Source organism: Arachis hypogaea, chromosome 15 (assembly GCF_003086295.3).
Source record: "Arachis hypogaea cultivar Tifrunner chromosome 15, arahy.Tifrunner.gnm2.J5K5, whole genome shotgun sequence".
Taxonomy (NCBI): Eukaryota; Viridiplantae; Streptophyta; class Magnoliopsida; order Fabales; family Fabaceae; genus Arachis; species Arachis hypogaea.
In genome coordinates, this window is record NC_092050.1 from 129,284,392 (window position 1) to 129,301,363 (window position 16,972).

A 16,972-nucleotide genomic window follows, 5' to 3' on the forward strand; every position below is an offset into this window, starting at 1 on the left:
TAGTACATGTGTTCTAAGCAAGCAAAATTAAAGATAATAATCAAGGCACAAGAGACAGAGACATTTTGATTGCAAACATAAGAAGGTGAGCACAATACATTGCATAAAAGATAAATGGCACACCAAACTTAGTGTGACACTTTCACTTGGAATTGATGCAAGTATCTAGTAGATATGGGAACCAAATTTTTGTTGCATAGCAACACCAAACTTAGAATGCAAACACATGTCAATTTTATTTGAAACAAGACTAAATGAAACTGTTGTATATTAAATACAATCACCAAGCAAAGAATCTGTCATGAATAAGGATCTCTTGATAATGTATTAACAAAAATAGTTAATAAGCAAACTAAATGAAAGTATTTAAAAACAGAAAAATGACTAAAGCAAGTAGAATGAAAAAGTGTCAAATTAAAAGAGAAAAATAAAACTGCAGAGGCATTATGGTTATGCAGACAAGTAGTGTTTCTTGAATAAATTGCATAGAAAAGATTGAAAATAATTTGTTGTAAAGCAACACCAAACTTAGAATGTAACTATATGCCAATTTATTGAATTTAAACAAAGCAAAGAAAGAAAACAAAGCAGAGAAGAAATGTTACCTACGTCTTGGGATACCTCCCAACAAGTGCTCTTTTAGTGTCATTAGCTTGACATGTTGTTCTTCACTTTCTTCCTCTTCTTCCAGTTTGTTAAGAGGAATGACCTCAAAGGAGGGAAAGATTCAGCTAGTTTCCCTTGTCTTGGCCTTTCCTCAGCAAGCTTCCTTTTGCAAATGGCTTGATTGATCTTGCTTGCTGGATTAGGGACAGAATTGGTGTTCTTGCTAGTTACCTTCACTTCTTTGGATTCAAGACTTGGTTGCTGTGTGATTATTGGAATTTTGTATTCATCCAGAGCCTTTTGAATTGGTGGTTCCATGAGCTTTTCCTCTATGTACTTCTCTGCTTCACTTGAGTGTGAATTCTCTTGAGTATCTTCCTCCATTTCTTCTTCATGAACTTCCATTAATTCCTTTGGGAGGAAAGTTTCATGTTCCTCTATCACCTCAATTAGCTTCTGTGAATATGAAGCCACAGATTCAAACACCTCCACAACCTCCTTTTCCATTGAAATTTCACTTGACACAGAGGCTTCCTCATCTTGCTTTTCCACTTCCTCACCCACAAATTGGTCTTCATCCTCACTGTTTGATGATTTTAAGTTCCCCCTTGTTTGCTCTAAGGGCCCATTCATCTTCTTGAGGATGATTTCTTTCCAGGATTGGGGTTGTGTATATCTTTCCACGAGTTTTCTATGTATTTCAATGGCTTGAAGGTAATCCTCATCTGTTGGTTCAAGAGATGAAGGTTGAGAGTAATTTTGGTGACATGGATGTGTTGTGGTGAAGTTGTGTTGAGGGGTGTGGAATGAGTTGTGTGATTGATGGGGTGACTTGTATGGATTTTGGAGGAAACTTTGTGTTGAGGCATAATCAAGTGATGAAGAGCTTTCAAATGAGAAACTGGGACGTGAGGGTGGATGCTCTTTCATTCCTTGATGATACTCCCATCTACCATGAGGAAAATGATATGAATCATTTTGTGGTGGTGGTTGGTATCCCATATGATTCTCTTGCTCATCTTGTGTCTCTGAAGCAAATCTCCATGGATTGGAGTGCTTAGAATTTGTATTTTCTTGGTGATATTCCCAGCCACCATTAGAGATTGGTGATGGTGGATAATATCCCATGAAATTTGTTTGATCATGAGATGAGTTGAACTCCATTTGAATTTTGGAAAACACAACACCAAGAAAAATTGAAATTATTCATATCAGAGATGAGAATTTCTTAGTGAGGCAAAAACTCAAACACCTTGGTTTCAATTTAAAACAGAAAACAAAAATAAAGAAAATGCTTGATCTAGACTTCTCACCCACTTAATTATTGTTGATCTAAATCAATCCCCGGCAATGGCGCCAAAAACTTGATGGATATTTTGGAAAACGAATTCCAAAACACCTAAAACTCACCGGCAAGTGTACCGAATCACATCAAGTAGTAAAACTCACTTAGAGTGAGGTCGATCCCACAGGGATTGATGGATCAAGCAACTTTAGTGGGTGATTAGTTTAGTCAAACTAACATTGAGTGAATTGTGTGAATTTGTAGCCAACAGAATGTAAATGACAAGGAATTTAAAATGCAAAAAGTAAATTGGGCAGAAACTTAAAGAACAAGAAAAGTAAATTGGCAAAATCTTAAATGACAAGAAATGTAAATTGCATAAAATGTAAAGGGGACTGGGTGCTGGAAATTAAAGAGAGCAATAGATCAAAGCTTAGAGCAATGACAGAGAATTAAACTTGCAAAGAAAGTAAATCAGATCATGAACAGAAAGGTAAAATGCCAAACAAGTGTAGAAGAATTAAATTGCTTGAAAGTAAATTGAATTGGGTGCTGAAAATTTAAAATTTAACAAGAAAGTGTAAAGTGCAATCAATAAGAGAGCTAGAATATGAAATGGGATGCAGCAGATTCAAACAGAAATGGAAAATTGCTTGAGAAACCAAACAAAAAGCAAAATGTAACTTAATTGCAATAGCTAAATGGAAGTTGAAGATCTCAGGGGTGGAGGAGACTAGAAAATAAGTCTAGATCTCAAGTCCTTCCTTGATCCAACAAGAGAAAAGTTGCAGAGAATTAAAAGAAAGATTGCAGAAGAAGTAAAGAGAAGTTGCAGATAGAGAATGAAAACAGAATTCCTTCCAATCTCAATCCAAAATTTCAAAACAGAAAAGAAAACTAAGATAGCAAAATGAAAACTAAAGAGTGCAAAACTCCCTATTGGAGCTAGCCTTCTCAATGGAGCTCCCCTAATGAAATGAAATTGATGCCTTTATATAGGTTTTACAAAGTGAAAATGAAATTGAAATGAAAAACAAATTACAATTAAATGAAATTCTTAATCTAACTTGCTCTTGTGCCTTTGAGTGATGATGTGAGCTTTGCTTGCTTTGGATTTTAGAATTTGGGTGGGCTTTTTAATTTGGTGAAGGATTAAATTCAATAGGATTTTTAATTGAATTTCAGCCCATGTGTTGCTCCCAGGAGGATGCTCTGCTCTTGTGGGGAGCGGAGCATTGAAGCTTCTCTTGGGGATCCTTGTTGCGTGCCAAGGCTTGGAGAGGCATCAGGATAGTGCTCCGTTCTTGTGGGGAGCGGAGCATTGGAGCCTTGTGTGTGTTCCTTGTGCGCATCATCCCCCCTTGACCGTGTCAAGCTGCACGCCTCATTTCCCTTTGGCCCGTGTCAAGCATGCTCGTGTGCGCCAAGGAGTAGCGCTCTGCTCTCCTTGTGAGCGGAGCATTAGTGCTTCCAAGGGGAGGTCCCAAGTTCGAAACTTGCTGGGAGCACTTCTCCATGCTATGTTCCTCATTTTTTTTAGTGAAGCACGACAATGCTCTCCAAGAGAGCGGAGCTTTGCTTTGGAGTGAGGCTCCAGCTTCGAGCCTTGGTGGAAGCATTGGCTGATTTTTTTTTCTTATTTTTGGCCCTTAAAGATGTATTTTACTAGTGCCTCAATTTCATGCTAAATATGGATTGTCATACATCGTTGAAAAGCTCTGAATGTCTTCCAACGTAATTGGAAGCACATCAATCGGACATCTGTAGCTCAAGTTATAGCCCTTTGAAGGAGGCATGGTCATGCTGTGAGCGCCCAGGCTTAACTTAGTGAAAATTCTTGCTTCCAAGTTGAAATTGCATCACCATGATGCTCCGCTCTTGGCAAGAGTGGAGCTTTGTGTGCTGATTGCCTATTCTCCTTTAATTTGGTTATGGGTCACGCTTTTAAAAGCGTGGCCTAAGCCTCCAAAGTGTGTTCCAACTTCAAAGTGTGCCCCAAATCTCTTTTTTTCTCCTTTTTAGCTTATTTTGTGCTTTTTGCTTATTTTTCTTCTTATTTCCTACAAAAATTATAAAATCAAAAGATCAAAGAAATATACCATTTAAGTACAAAAGCATTCATTATTCAAGCACAAATCATCAATTTCTTGTATGAAAAAGCATAGAAAAACATGACATGGTGACGTGTCATCAATATCCAAAAAATAAAAAAAATTGAAAAATTTTAAATTTTTAAATTAATTTATTGTTAATTTGTGAACAAATGCAGCAAAAAAAAGTCAACTGTCCGGGTGTGGCATTATCCGGTGAATAAAAAAATAAAAAAATATTTTCAAAAAAATAAAAAAATTTTAAAAAATAATTTTTTTGAATATTTAAATTACATGATTTAATTTTTTATTTAAATAAGAAAAATAAAATAAAGTCCAGCAATATCTAGTAAACAACAGATCTGTAAATTTATTATTTCTTTTAATTTTTAAAGTAAAAAATAATTTTTTTTCTATTAGTAAAAAAATAAAAAATTATAACATTATCCAAAAAAAATGAAAAATTTTAAATTTTTTAAATTAATTTATTCTTAATTTGTGAACAAGTGCAGCAAAAAAAAGTCAACTGTTCAGGTGTGGCATTATCCGGTGAATAAAAAAATAAAAAAATCTTTTCAAAAAAATAAAAATTTTCAAAAAATAATTTTTTTAGTTTTGAATATTTAAATTACGTGATTTAATTTTTTTATTTAAATTAAAAAAATAAAATAAAGTCCAGCAATATCTAGTAAACAACAGATCTGTAAATTTATTATTTCTTTTAATTTTATAACTAAAAAAATAATTTTTTTCTATTAGTAAAAAAATAAAAAATTCTAACAATATCCAAAAAATAAAAAAAAATGAAAAATTTTAAATTTTTTAAATTAATTTATTCTTAATTAAAGTAGGTGTAGTTTAGGAATAAAATTAAAAATTTTATTAAAAAAGACGATTTTAATACGAAAAAAAACGTTAAGGATGATTCTAAATAAAAAATTACGTTGGGGACGGTTTCAATTCTGACCCTAAACGTTAAATCAAAACAATACTTATCCCTTATATCTTTGTAAATATTTATGTTGATTTTGTTACACATATTTTTTTAAATATCTTATTTAATTTAATTTTATAAATTTTTATATTCTAAAAGTTAAATAACTTATAAAATTTTTATATTTATTATTACACATTTTCTTATTCTTATCTTTTGAATTATTTCATTAAATTTATAAGTAAAATAAAATATAAAAATTAATCTCTTAAAAATAATAAAAAAAGTTGCTAAACAGGTACGGTAATATTTGTTGAGTCGCTAGTTTCATTTAAAAAGAGAATATACATTGCACATGGTAATTTATTTTGTAAACTTTTTATTTAACAAAAAATAATTTTTATTTTCACCAAAATTTTCTTCTTCATCATAGTGTTACTTCGATAATAATTGTGAGAAGAAAATTTGCCCAAAGAACAATAGAAGTCCTATTTTTAAAAGTGGACTTAGCTGATCATTTTGAAATGTCATGAAACTAAATTAACTCATTACTTCGATAATAATTGTGAGAAGAAAATTTGCCCAAAGAACAATAGAAGTCCTATTTTTAAAAGTGGACTTAGCTGATCATTTTGAAATGTCATGAAACTAATTTAACTCATGAAATAAATTTTACTGGCCAAAATGGATACTACCTCATTTTATTATGGTTTAATTACTCTGTTCATCCCTATAGTTTCGCGAAATTTTTAATTAGGTCCCTACATTTTTTTTAATTGAGTTCTTGCACTAATTTTTTTTTAATTGAATCCCTACATTTTTTTTATTTGAATCACTGCACCAATTTTTTTTTAGTTGGGTCCCTATACAATTAAGCCAATTACTGTCAAGAGGGATCTAATTGAAAAAAATAGTGCAGATACCCAATTAAAAAAAAAGAAGTATAAAAATTTAATTAAAAATTTTGCGAAATTATAGGACCAACAGAATAATTAAACATTTTATTATTATGTAATTATCGATCTATTCATTAATAGTTATAGCCTACTGGCAACATCATAAAATCTAATAGCGCCACAATTATGTACATATTTAGAAATTTCTATTTGTTTATAATTTTTCAAGTTACCAGATTTTAGTCAAAACATATAATCCAACCTACCATGATTTACAGAAGTTTAAATTTTAAAGAGAAAATTCTCATAAAAGTTGAGAACGCTGACAAATTTATCCACAAAAGAAAGAAATTACCTAATGTACCCATCAATAATGACATCCGTAGGACGAAACTAACCAATCGTTATTTTGACGTTGACTCTGTTAGTAACACTCCCTACGTGGCACTTCACGGCGTGACGTGGACTGGATACGTGGATATTGTAATTTTTGTTTTAAAATATAAGTGGTGGTTAAATTTTTTTTTTTTAAAAGAAGAGAAATTGGAAATGAAGAGTTAGGAAATGATACCTGTTCGCGCGTTTCTGAAAACAGAGGTCAGAGCCCTAGGAGAAGCAAATTGTTCTTCTTCTTCACTCAGAGAAAACATCTCATCCCATTTGTGTGTGGGTTACTGCCGAGGATAATCTCTGTATTGAAGAGAGGGTGATTGTTGCTGTGGAACGCCTCACCTATTGGAAGTGTGTGGTTTCATCCAAAGGTAAGTAGAAGTAACTCTTGATCTCTCTGTTATCAATTTCTGGATTTTGGATGCATGGTTGTGGGTATGGTGTTTTGATTAGGGTTTGTTTGTACGGGCTATGATGTGGTTCTGAATTGGTTTTGTTTTCTGTGTATGTATGTTTACAGATGGCTACCATCCACATTACGTTGGTCATTAGTCACAGAGGGAAGTTTGAAAAGGGTCAAGATGGAAAACTGGCATACGTTGGGGGAGAAAATGGAGATTGAACGAGTGAATGTGGATACCTTGAATAAGTTCTTCATAACTGACTTAGTGAAGGATATAGGGTACACTGATGTGAGCGAATTTTACTGGCTAGAACCTGGGAAGGAGTTGGATAGTGGGTTGAAATTGCTTAGACTTGACATGGATGTGGTGACCATGTACAAAGCAGCCATTGCTAATGGAAGGAGAATTAAGGTGTTCACTGAGCATCCAGTTAACCTGCCTGACTTCGCAGAATTTCACAATGATCCTTAACTAGATGTTCAGATTTTAACTGTTACTAGGACCCCAATTAAGCACAGAGTCAAACACTGTGCTAGGAGAACCCCAACCTCAAAGAAGAAGGGAAAGAGACTGTTGAAGATGAGTGAGACAGAAGGAGGCACCACCAAAAGTATACAACAACCAGAAATAACCGTTGATCAATCAAAAGTAACCTTCCAAGAGACACCAAGGACCATTCAGCCACCTGATGCACCCTCCCTACCCCCCACTATACCGTCGCAACCTTTGGAGATGACTCCTCCACACCCTCAACCATCACATGTACTAGTTGTAAGTGAAGAAACAGGACACCAAAATCCAGTTTCTGCAGAGTCAGTTGCTCTCACCCTTGATAAAGGCACTGCAGAATCTGCTGAGGTTTTTACACAATACATCTCTGATGGGAAAAAAATCGTCGGTAAAGAATTCACAAAAATAAGCGCGTTGTAAGTATAGATCTAAACTAACAATTAAACCTCAATCAAATTTAATTTGTTTGTCACTAAAGCAAACCCAATAAAAATAAACTGAAGTATTTAAATCTCGGGTCGTCTCTCAAGGAATTGCAGGAAAGTGTACTTATAATTGGTTATGAGGAAGTATCTTTTTGGGTTTTTAAATGTTGAACAAGGAATTTAAATGACACAGAAATAAACTAACAGTTAAGAAAAGTCCTAGCAAGGATTGATAATCGGAATTCCTATCCTCATTATCAATGTCAGTTGTGATGGTAAATGTAAATTGCACTCACTTAGTTAACCTCTAACAATTGAAGGTAAGTCAAGTGAGAAAATCAACTTGAATTCACAAGTCCTAATCAAAGACTAGAGTTAGTGAACCTCAAGCCAACTAGCTAGTTTCAATCATCAACCAACAAAAGACTTTGACAATTCAAGAGTCTCTAATCAATCAATCCAAGTTAAGAATGTAAAAATCTAACTTAAAATCCTACCAAGCATTTTATCAAACACTTAGTGGGCACAAAATAAAAGCATAGAAAACTAACAAGAGAATGTAAAATCTAAAACCAATAATTGCAAAATCAATGATAACAAACGAAGAAAGGAACAATAATTATGAAATACCTCAAATTGCATTAAAAGGGAAATCAAATCTAACATAAAGAATTCATAAACTAAAATAGCAACATAAAGTAATCAACAAGGGAAATAAATAAACTAGAATGCTAGAATAAATAAAAGTAGAAAAGAAAACTAAATTAAACTAAGATAGAAATCTGAAATTGAAAAGAACTAAAAGGAACCCTAAAACCTAGAGAGATGAGAGAGCCTCTCTCTCTAGAGAACTACATCTCAGACCAAAAATTATGTGAATGAATTGTTGTATCATTGATTCCTTCACTCTGCAGTCTCTAATCAGTGTTTTCGGGCTTGAAACTGGGCCAAAAACAGTCTAGAAATCGCCCCCAGCGATTTCTGATACGTGCAGCACGTGGCTCTGTCACGCGTTCGCGTTGCCTACGCGTACGCGTTGCTGAACTTTCGCAAGGTCACGCGTGCGTGTCACCTAACTACATGGCAACTATAGCAAATTGCATATCATTTTGAAGCCCCGGATGTTAGCTTTCCAACGCAACTGGAACTGTCTCATTCGGACTTCTATAGCTCAAGTTATGATCGATTTAGTACGAAGAGGTCAAGCTTGACAGCTTAATAATTCCTTCAATTTCTTGTATTCCTTCCACTTTTGCATGCTTCCTTTCCATCCTCTAAGTCATTCATACCCTGTAAATCCTGAAAATAATTAACAAACATATCACGGCATCGAATGGTAATAAGAGAAGATTAAACATAGCAAATTTAAGGCCAAAGAAGCATGTTTTCAATCATAGCACAAAATTAGGAAGGAAAATGTAAAACATGCAATTTATATGCATAAATGTGAGAATAATGGATAAAATCCACTCAATTAAGTACAAGATAAACCCTAAAAATGGGGTTTATCAATCCCACAGCCTTACAATGAACCAGACTCTCAGGAGCATAGCGTCCAAAATGAGGATAAAACACCCTGTGAAGGGGGTCAACCCAGCAGCTCACATCCCGAATCAAAAATAAACCCAGAAGTTGGTGGTGAGAGTTAGAAGAAGAGGAATAGAAGGTCAATAGTGAGGCCTCCCCCATCAGGTCAAACCTTCATACCTAACCAGGATCCAAATAAGCATCCTTCATTTTTTATTCATGTCAAGGGTGAAGATATGTCGAAGGTGCAGGCATGCACTGTTATGAGTCGGAAGAGCTAGATTCTCTGGCAAGTGAAGATGAAGAGAGTCACCACGCAGCATTTTCTCAAGCCAATGCAGATGCTCCAGTAAGGGAAGTAAGATTGGAGCTAGGCATGGAGTTTGAAAATCTAGAACATTTCAAGAAGGCAGTCAGGAAGTTCAATATCAACATAGGCCGAAGCATATTCTTTCCAAGAGTGAACTCAAGTAGGTGTAAGGCCATATGTTACGATGAGGACTGTCCATGGCAGATATACTGTGCAAAAAGGTCGTACCCATTAAGCTTCCAAATGAAAACGTTTGTAAATGAACATACATGCAGCAGAGTTAATAAGAATAAATCTGTAGATGCAAATGTGGGTTGTTGAGGAGTTTGAGGACAAGATCCGTGATCATCCAAACATGAGTCAAAGGCAGGTACAAGACTTTCTCAATAAGGAGTATGATGTAATAGTCAATGAGAGGTAGATATACAGGGCTATGGTGAAGGCAAAATAACTAATTGAAGGGTCAGAAATAGCTCAGTATGCACTTCTTAAGGACTATGCCAATGAAGTTATGAGGACCACCAACTACAAAAAGACCACCTAAGAAAAAGAAGAATATGAGAAGACCACCACCAACTAGCCAGCAACCACCATATACTCAGGCTACTGTGAGGCCACCAACACCAACTGCGCAAACTACAGTTAGTCCATCACCTCCGGCTTCTCATGTGCCACCCACACCTCAAACCATGCAGGCTGCCTCTCAGGGCACTACTTTAAGGCTCATGGACTTCATGCCAACTCTCGCAGTTAGAGGATCAAGCTCAACTAGGTGGCCGCAGCCAGCCTTCTGTCCACCAGCCAAAAAGGGGTTAACAACTGCACACTTGAAAGAAGGATCAAGCAGAAGCAGTAACTTCACTCTAAATCCATGAAACAAGTGTGTTTATATTATGTTGTTTTGTACTGTCCATGGCAGTTTATCTTACAATTGTTAGATATGTCACATACTTTATCGTATTTTGCTTATGTTTTGATTTCCGGTATGGATTCATAATCGTAGTTGATAACTCATACTTATAAGTTGAACATTTTAGTAACTCAATTACTACATACTTATCAGGTTATTTTGCCTGTCTTTCATGTTATTTTGGAACGCCATAGAAACTAAACAAAAATTCCAATTAGGAATGGATAATTTTTGCAAATTTCATATCTTATAAGACTCCATTTGACATTTCTTGGATTCCATATGTGTACAAATGTCTGATTCTGAATCGAGCATGGGTAATTTTGTCATGATCATACACTAACAACTAGTTAGACTCAAAACCTCCTGAAAATCATATACACAGTGCACACAGCGTTACAAACCACCACCATTGACATAATCACAAGCCACAACCTAAGTTTACTAACTTCATCTTCAATCCTCCCTAACCTCATGAGCATCTTCACTTCAACCTCAGCCTCATTAATATCTTCGTGCATCTTTCTTTCTGACAGTGCTCTTCTCAAACCCTCCCTCTGACCTTCGATTTCGTCTACCCATGCAAAGAAATTGCAGTCCGAGTTCTATCCATGGAAAAAAAAAATTAAATCAAACACACATTCACCTCGCATAGAACAGAGTGTACAATGGGTTTACCTTCCAATTGGGACAACGGACGAACCACCTCCTAGGATTTATCGCCGTCCCCGACTGCAACAGCGTCACCCCCAACCCACAGAAACATCTGCCATTGAACTTCCTATCCTACACCCGCTTTGAAATTGAGCTTCCAGATACACTACCGCTGCCATTCGAAGGTGGAGTAAAGAGTCTTCGCCTCAACATTGGTATAATTTCGAAGAATTTTGTGAATCTAGGGCTAGAGTTCGTGTTTGGGATGAAAGAAGGTTTGAATTTGGGAAATTTTGGGGTTCAGGGTTCATTATAACGGTCAAACAGCTCAGCAGGCCACATATGAAGCCCCCAGACCACGTCACACCGTAAAGTGCCACGTAGTGAGTATTACTAACGGAGTCAACGCCGGAATAACGATTAGTTAGTTTCGTCCCACGGATGTCATTATCGATGGGTACATTAGGTAATTTATTTCTTTTGTGGGTAGATTTGTCAGCGTTCTCAACTTTCATGGGTAAAAATGGTAGTTTACTCTTTTATAGAAGATACAAGTGTAAGGAAGTCTTGCTTAGGACAATTAGAAATTAGAATGCTATATTTTTTCAATTTTAATTATGTAAACATAAAAAATAAAAAATAAAACATCCAAACTAGAACATTATGCTAATTTACTTCCTTTCACATTTTAGTTAATCATTGCGATTGAGCTGGAATCCTGATAACCGTACTTTTTTCTTAATATAAAGCCTCAACCTTAGCTTTCTTGCTGAAAGTAAAAATGCAGCTTTTGAAAAAGGAAGACATGAAAAGAGGATAGAAGGAGTAGAATAGAAGCAAATCAAGCAATCCAAACAATGATGAAAGCTTATAGGCTACAGCATAACTTGTAAAAATATAGTATTTAAATAATGTAAAAAAAAAAAGAAAAAAAGAAAAAAAAAAAGAAAACAATGTGGTACTTAAATCATTCAATGTAGACTCCAGTGTCACTCTTATATACAACGCCCTCCCTCTAATTGAATGCAGTAATATTTAATATTTAAGGCTTAATTCACTTCTATCCATAGTCTACCGTAGTGTCCAACAAATATCGTAACACAACAAATGAAGCTCTGCACTGTGATGAAGAAAATGTGATAGCCAGCTTCTTCGAGTGACAACTGACAAGAGCACAAGACCAAATAATATAGAGTATTTTTAAGTAAGACCCTTAACGGCAAAATGAAAATATAACACTCCAATATGGTGAACTATTCTTATCTCCTTCTTTAGTACATTTTATTGAACATTGTATAAAATAAAGCAACAACTTTTTTTATGAATTTCTAATAGAAAAAGAATAGGAGCCAGCAACTTTATTAAATTCTGGCCAGCAAAAGAGAAGTGAGTAATCCCACCCCATTGGATAAAATCTCACACTATTAAAAACATTATTGATGGTTACTTGATGACTACAAATCACAAAAATTTCTAGCCTCCTAGCACTCCTCTCTCTAATAGACTCGTATATGTGGACAGCAAGCCTGTTTTGTTAATTTGGCTCTGCTCTTGCAAAACCAGATATCTTCTTGGAATTAGTATTAATCTCTGCTAGAGGATTGGTTATGAAGCTTCCTCCATCGCTATGAAGCCTGAGTCTATGGCTTCTCAACTCAGTTTCAGCATTCATGTCATCTCGGTGGGGGACGGCGGCAAGCAATTGGGTGCCGTCAGATCTAGATAATTGGGAGGACGAATACCGGCTCTGTGTTCTCTTCCAGAACTTAGCGCTTAAAATTTCAGAACCTGGTAGCAAGCAACATGCATATCTAGCAGCACCAGGTTTAGACATTCTTCCACTTGATACGGCCAAATCATAAGAGATCTCATCCAACGCAAACTCGAGGCCTTGCACACGAGTCTCCAGAGAACGCATTCCACTCTCGGATCTCCCAATGAAATTCTGTATCATGATACCCAAGATGTCGTCAAATATGTGCTTAAATAAAAGGGATTAGTGCTTTAGTAGACATCCAGCATGCACATAAGAAATATCTTTCTTTACACTAAATAACCAATATCTGTAGTGCACAAGGCTCTCGTTAATTTGGTTCCAGTAGAGTCAGCCATTACACAAGATTCAAGCCTAAAATCTTGTTTGGAAAAAAGAAAACTAATTATGCAATGGTCTTGTTGTTGAGCTACCGTGGAGAGTTCTCAACTGCCTGCGAGATTTCGGAGAGGAACAAAAATATAATATAAAAAGACATCATATCCAACTCAAAATTTTAAAATAATAAGTTAATGAGTCTTTCATCTTATAAACTCTTCACTCTTCCTTGCTTTCTTTAATATGAGACTAATTTCATACACTCCTCATACTTACAACATTAACACTTGTATGTTGATTTATCTATATATAAATGCAACAACTTATCAACATTTTAAAAGCTTCACAAAAATTAAATTTTCCCCATATCACAAGTATAGATCGCAGCATGTTGTCCAATGTTGATTTGCACACAAATCTAAGGAAGTTGCTGAAATTTACTCTGGCAGAGACCAATGTAAACCTCAGTAAGATACTGGTATTTTGATTCAGTCATAAGTCTAAGTAACTTTGCTACAATTTATGAGCAGATAGGTTATCAGTCACAGCTCATTTACATTTTTAGATTTTAATTTAATATCCTCATTCACTTTATTCTCCATTAACTTAAAATAGCGGTAGATCAACATAAGGAATTTTCCCTCCCAGAAATTTACAACCATAAATTGATCAAACAAAAACAGTTAAAAAAGAATTCGGAGAGACTTTCAAGCATTGGGAAATGGGAATAAACCTGAAGAAGATCAAGTAAGCTTGACTGTTGCTTCTCAATTTGAAGTAACTGGCTACGGATCAACGATAAATCCTCATTCTGTTTGTCACTCTTATGGAGATCTTTAGTCACATTACCACCAAGTTCCGAATCTTGACTATCTTCAGAAAATGGAACCACACGAGATCCAGCATTAGACCCACTGTATTTATGCATCTTCTTGTCATCCGAATTGTTCTCAAACAGACCCCGTCTAATTTCTGACTTAAAAAATCTACCCTTTTCATCCTTTCTGCTTCTTTCCAACACAACTTCATCCCTTTGCTGAAGATCACCCTGATCAACCCTGGAATTGAAGGGATCACTTGAGACAACAACTTGAACGTCCCAATTCTTATTGTTCAGTTTACGCGAAACACTTGAACTCATTCTTTTGGTGCTACTTAAAGTGCTTGTCTTCTTAGCATTTATAGCAGAAGATCTATCTGGAGGAGTTGATCTACTAACAGACGCTGACATCCTCCTGAACCTAGTCATCACTGAACCAGGACTACACGAATTCTGAGACACCTGAGGATGACACTCACTGCTCATATTCTCTGAAACCAAATCCAAATAAATATGAGAAGAAACTTCAAGCAACATAAAATTGAATGTATCCTCCAACCTTTCATTTCCCAAACTTCACATTCCAATGCAATGCATAAATTTCTATTCATGCAAAAAGAATCCAACACAGATTCATTCTGGTAGCAGAACCAATCAAGCAAAAAACCAACGACAATTTAAACGTAAAAAGAAAAAGAAAAAATCAACTAATACCTTTTGAAGAATACTGCGAGTGAGGATGGGGAGAGAATTCATCCGAGACATCAGGAACCTGTTTCCACGCCTCTATTGTCCGATTCATAGCTTCCCTAACTAACTTCACCTAAGAATGCAAAATAATAATAACAATAAGAAAATAAAATGATTTGCAAATGCACAACAAACATAACAGTTGAAACAAGAATTCAAATCTAGTGGCGAAGAGTTTGGGTACCATTCATGAGGTTTCTGCTTTGCCGTCATGTAACAAAAAGAAAATTTCAAAACGCAAGATACCTTGTCGAACCGGCGATTCTCAATGACTTTCAAGCACCCCGCCTTAAACTCAGACAGAGAGTTCCTCTCCACCACCGCCAGCTTCTCCAGCACCTCCGCCACGGCTTTCCTGGCCGCCCAGTTCGTACTGCCGATCGCCTCCAACAAGCAAGGCACCAACCCACTCACCGCGCCGGAAGCGCCCCCGGCACCGACAATGCTCCGGATAAGCTGTAGCACCGCGGCCTTTGCCTTAAACCCGTCCAACTTCAGAAGCTTCTGGAGCCTCGGAAGCAGCTTCGCGAGCCTGGCAGAGTCCGGATCAGGCGAAGCCTCGACTGCCGACGACAAACACGCCGCTGCAGCTGCTTGCGCGTTGGGCTCCTGCTCGGTGAAGAGCGCCTCCGACAACGGTCTCAAGAAAACGGAAAATGATTGGCATCTGACGTGGACGGAGAGGGACCTAACGGAATCCGTACAGGCAGTTCTGACGGAGGAGTCCGGGTCGCGGAAACGGCGGACGAGGTTGGTTAAAATCTTGGGGAGGTAAGGGGAGAGGGCGTTTCCGTGGGATTCGGAGAGAGTGGTGAGGAGTCGGAGGCACTGCTTGCGGAGTGGAGTGGTGTCGGTGGGGTCGGTTGTGTGAAGAATGCAGGAGAGGAAGAGAGGGAGGGTGCGTTGGTCGAGCGTACGGACGATGGCGTGGAGCTCGGTAACGGCAAGGGAGTGGGTGTCGCGGTCGGAGAGCTTGGTGAGGCATGTCAGCACCCTGTGCTTCAGTGGGGTGTTGGAGTTGGAGGTTGGTTTAGAGCGGTGCATTGTGTCTGGTGGTGGCGGGTGTGGGGATTTAGTGATGCTGTGGCGGCGTAGTTGGGGTTTCCGGCGACATTTGCTTGCCGGTGAGTGGTTTGGGTTCTTTTCTTGTTGGATGGAGGGTCAGAGGGAGATGATTGATGATGAATTGATGATGATGATTATGAGGTAGCGGTTATAAGTTATTGGTGGGAAATGCCATGGAAAGAGAAGGACATGTCGTTTACTCTTGTAACAACAAAGCGAGATTTTGATTCACAATATTGACCGTTAAGAATTATTTTAATTTTTTAATATTAATGTACATAAAAAAAAGGGATAAGTACGATTTTGGTCCCTGAGCCAGAATCAAAACCGTCCTAGATATAATTTTCGACTTAAAATCATTCTTAATGTTGCATTTCATTTTAAAATCGTCCTTTCTAATAAAATTTTTAATTTATTCCTAAACTACCCCTACTATATTAAAAAAATTATAAAATTTAAAAAAAGAAAAAAAAAAAAACGCGTTTGAGTTGGGTTGGGTTGGGTGGGGGGGGGGGAAAGGGTATACGAAGGGGGAGGGGGGAGGGGGGAAGGGGAAAGGGGATGGGGGGACGGCGACGGCGGCTCTGTGGTGGTGGTGATGGAGGAGAGGGGAGGGGAAGTGGAAGAAGCCAGAGAAGAAGAGGAAGGGGACGCGGGTTCGGGGTGGGGAGAAGGGGAAAGGGCGTGGGGGGAAGGGGAGAGGGGGAGGGGGGACGGCGACGGCGGCTCTGTGGTGGTGGTGATGGAGGAGAGGGGAGGGGAAGTGGAAGAAGTTAGAGAAGAAGAGGAAGGGGGCGCGGGTTCGGGGTGGGGGGAAGGGGAGAGGGGGAAGGGGAAGGGGGAAGGGGGACGGCGGCCGCCTCGCAACCTCGCCGCCGCCTCAGCCTTGCTGCCTCCGTCTCACCGCCTCTGCCTTGCTGCCTCCGCCTCAACCTCGCCGCCTCCGCCTCAGCCTTTCTTGCTTTCTGTTTCCTGCCACCTCAGCCTCGCCGCCGCCGCCTCAGCCTTGCTGCCTCCGCCTCACCGCCTCTGCCTCATCCTTTTTTGCTTTCTGTTTCTTGCTTTCTTGCTTCTGCTTTCTTGTTTTCTGTTTCTTGGTTTGGTGTTGTGTTTTTTGGTGTTGTTGCTGTTGTTTAGTATTCTTGGTGTTGGTATTGGTGTTTGTGTTATTGTTGTTGGTGGTGGTGGTGGTTGTAGTTTTGGTGTTGGGGTTGGGGTTGGTGTAGGTGTTGGTGTTGGTGGTGGTTGTGGTTGTGGTGGTGGTGGTGGTGGTGGTAGTGGAGGAGGTAATTGTGTTGGTAGTG

At 37.7% G+C, this 16,972-nt stretch overlaps 1 protein-coding gene across 1 annotated transcript; it reads right to left on the minus strand.

The window, feature by feature from the left end:
* Nucleotides 1-12,187: 12,187 nt before the first annotated feature.
* On the minus strand, nucleotides 12,188-15,903 carry LOC112750661 (TORTIFOLIA1-like protein 3). The gene is made up of 4 exons (XM_025799471.3): nucleotides 14,850-15,903; nucleotides 14,568-14,676; nucleotides 13,767-14,344; nucleotides 12,188-12,886 (listed from the first exon to the last, which is right to left on the minus strand). The coding sequence occupies exons 1-4, from the start codon at nucleotides 15,645-15,647 to the stop codon at nucleotides 12,476-12,478; spliced, it is 1,896 nt and encodes a 631-aa protein (XP_025655256.1). The 5' UTR covers nucleotides 15,648-15,903; the 3' UTR covers nucleotides 12,188-12,475.
* Nucleotides 15,904-16,972: the final 1,069 nt, after the last annotated feature.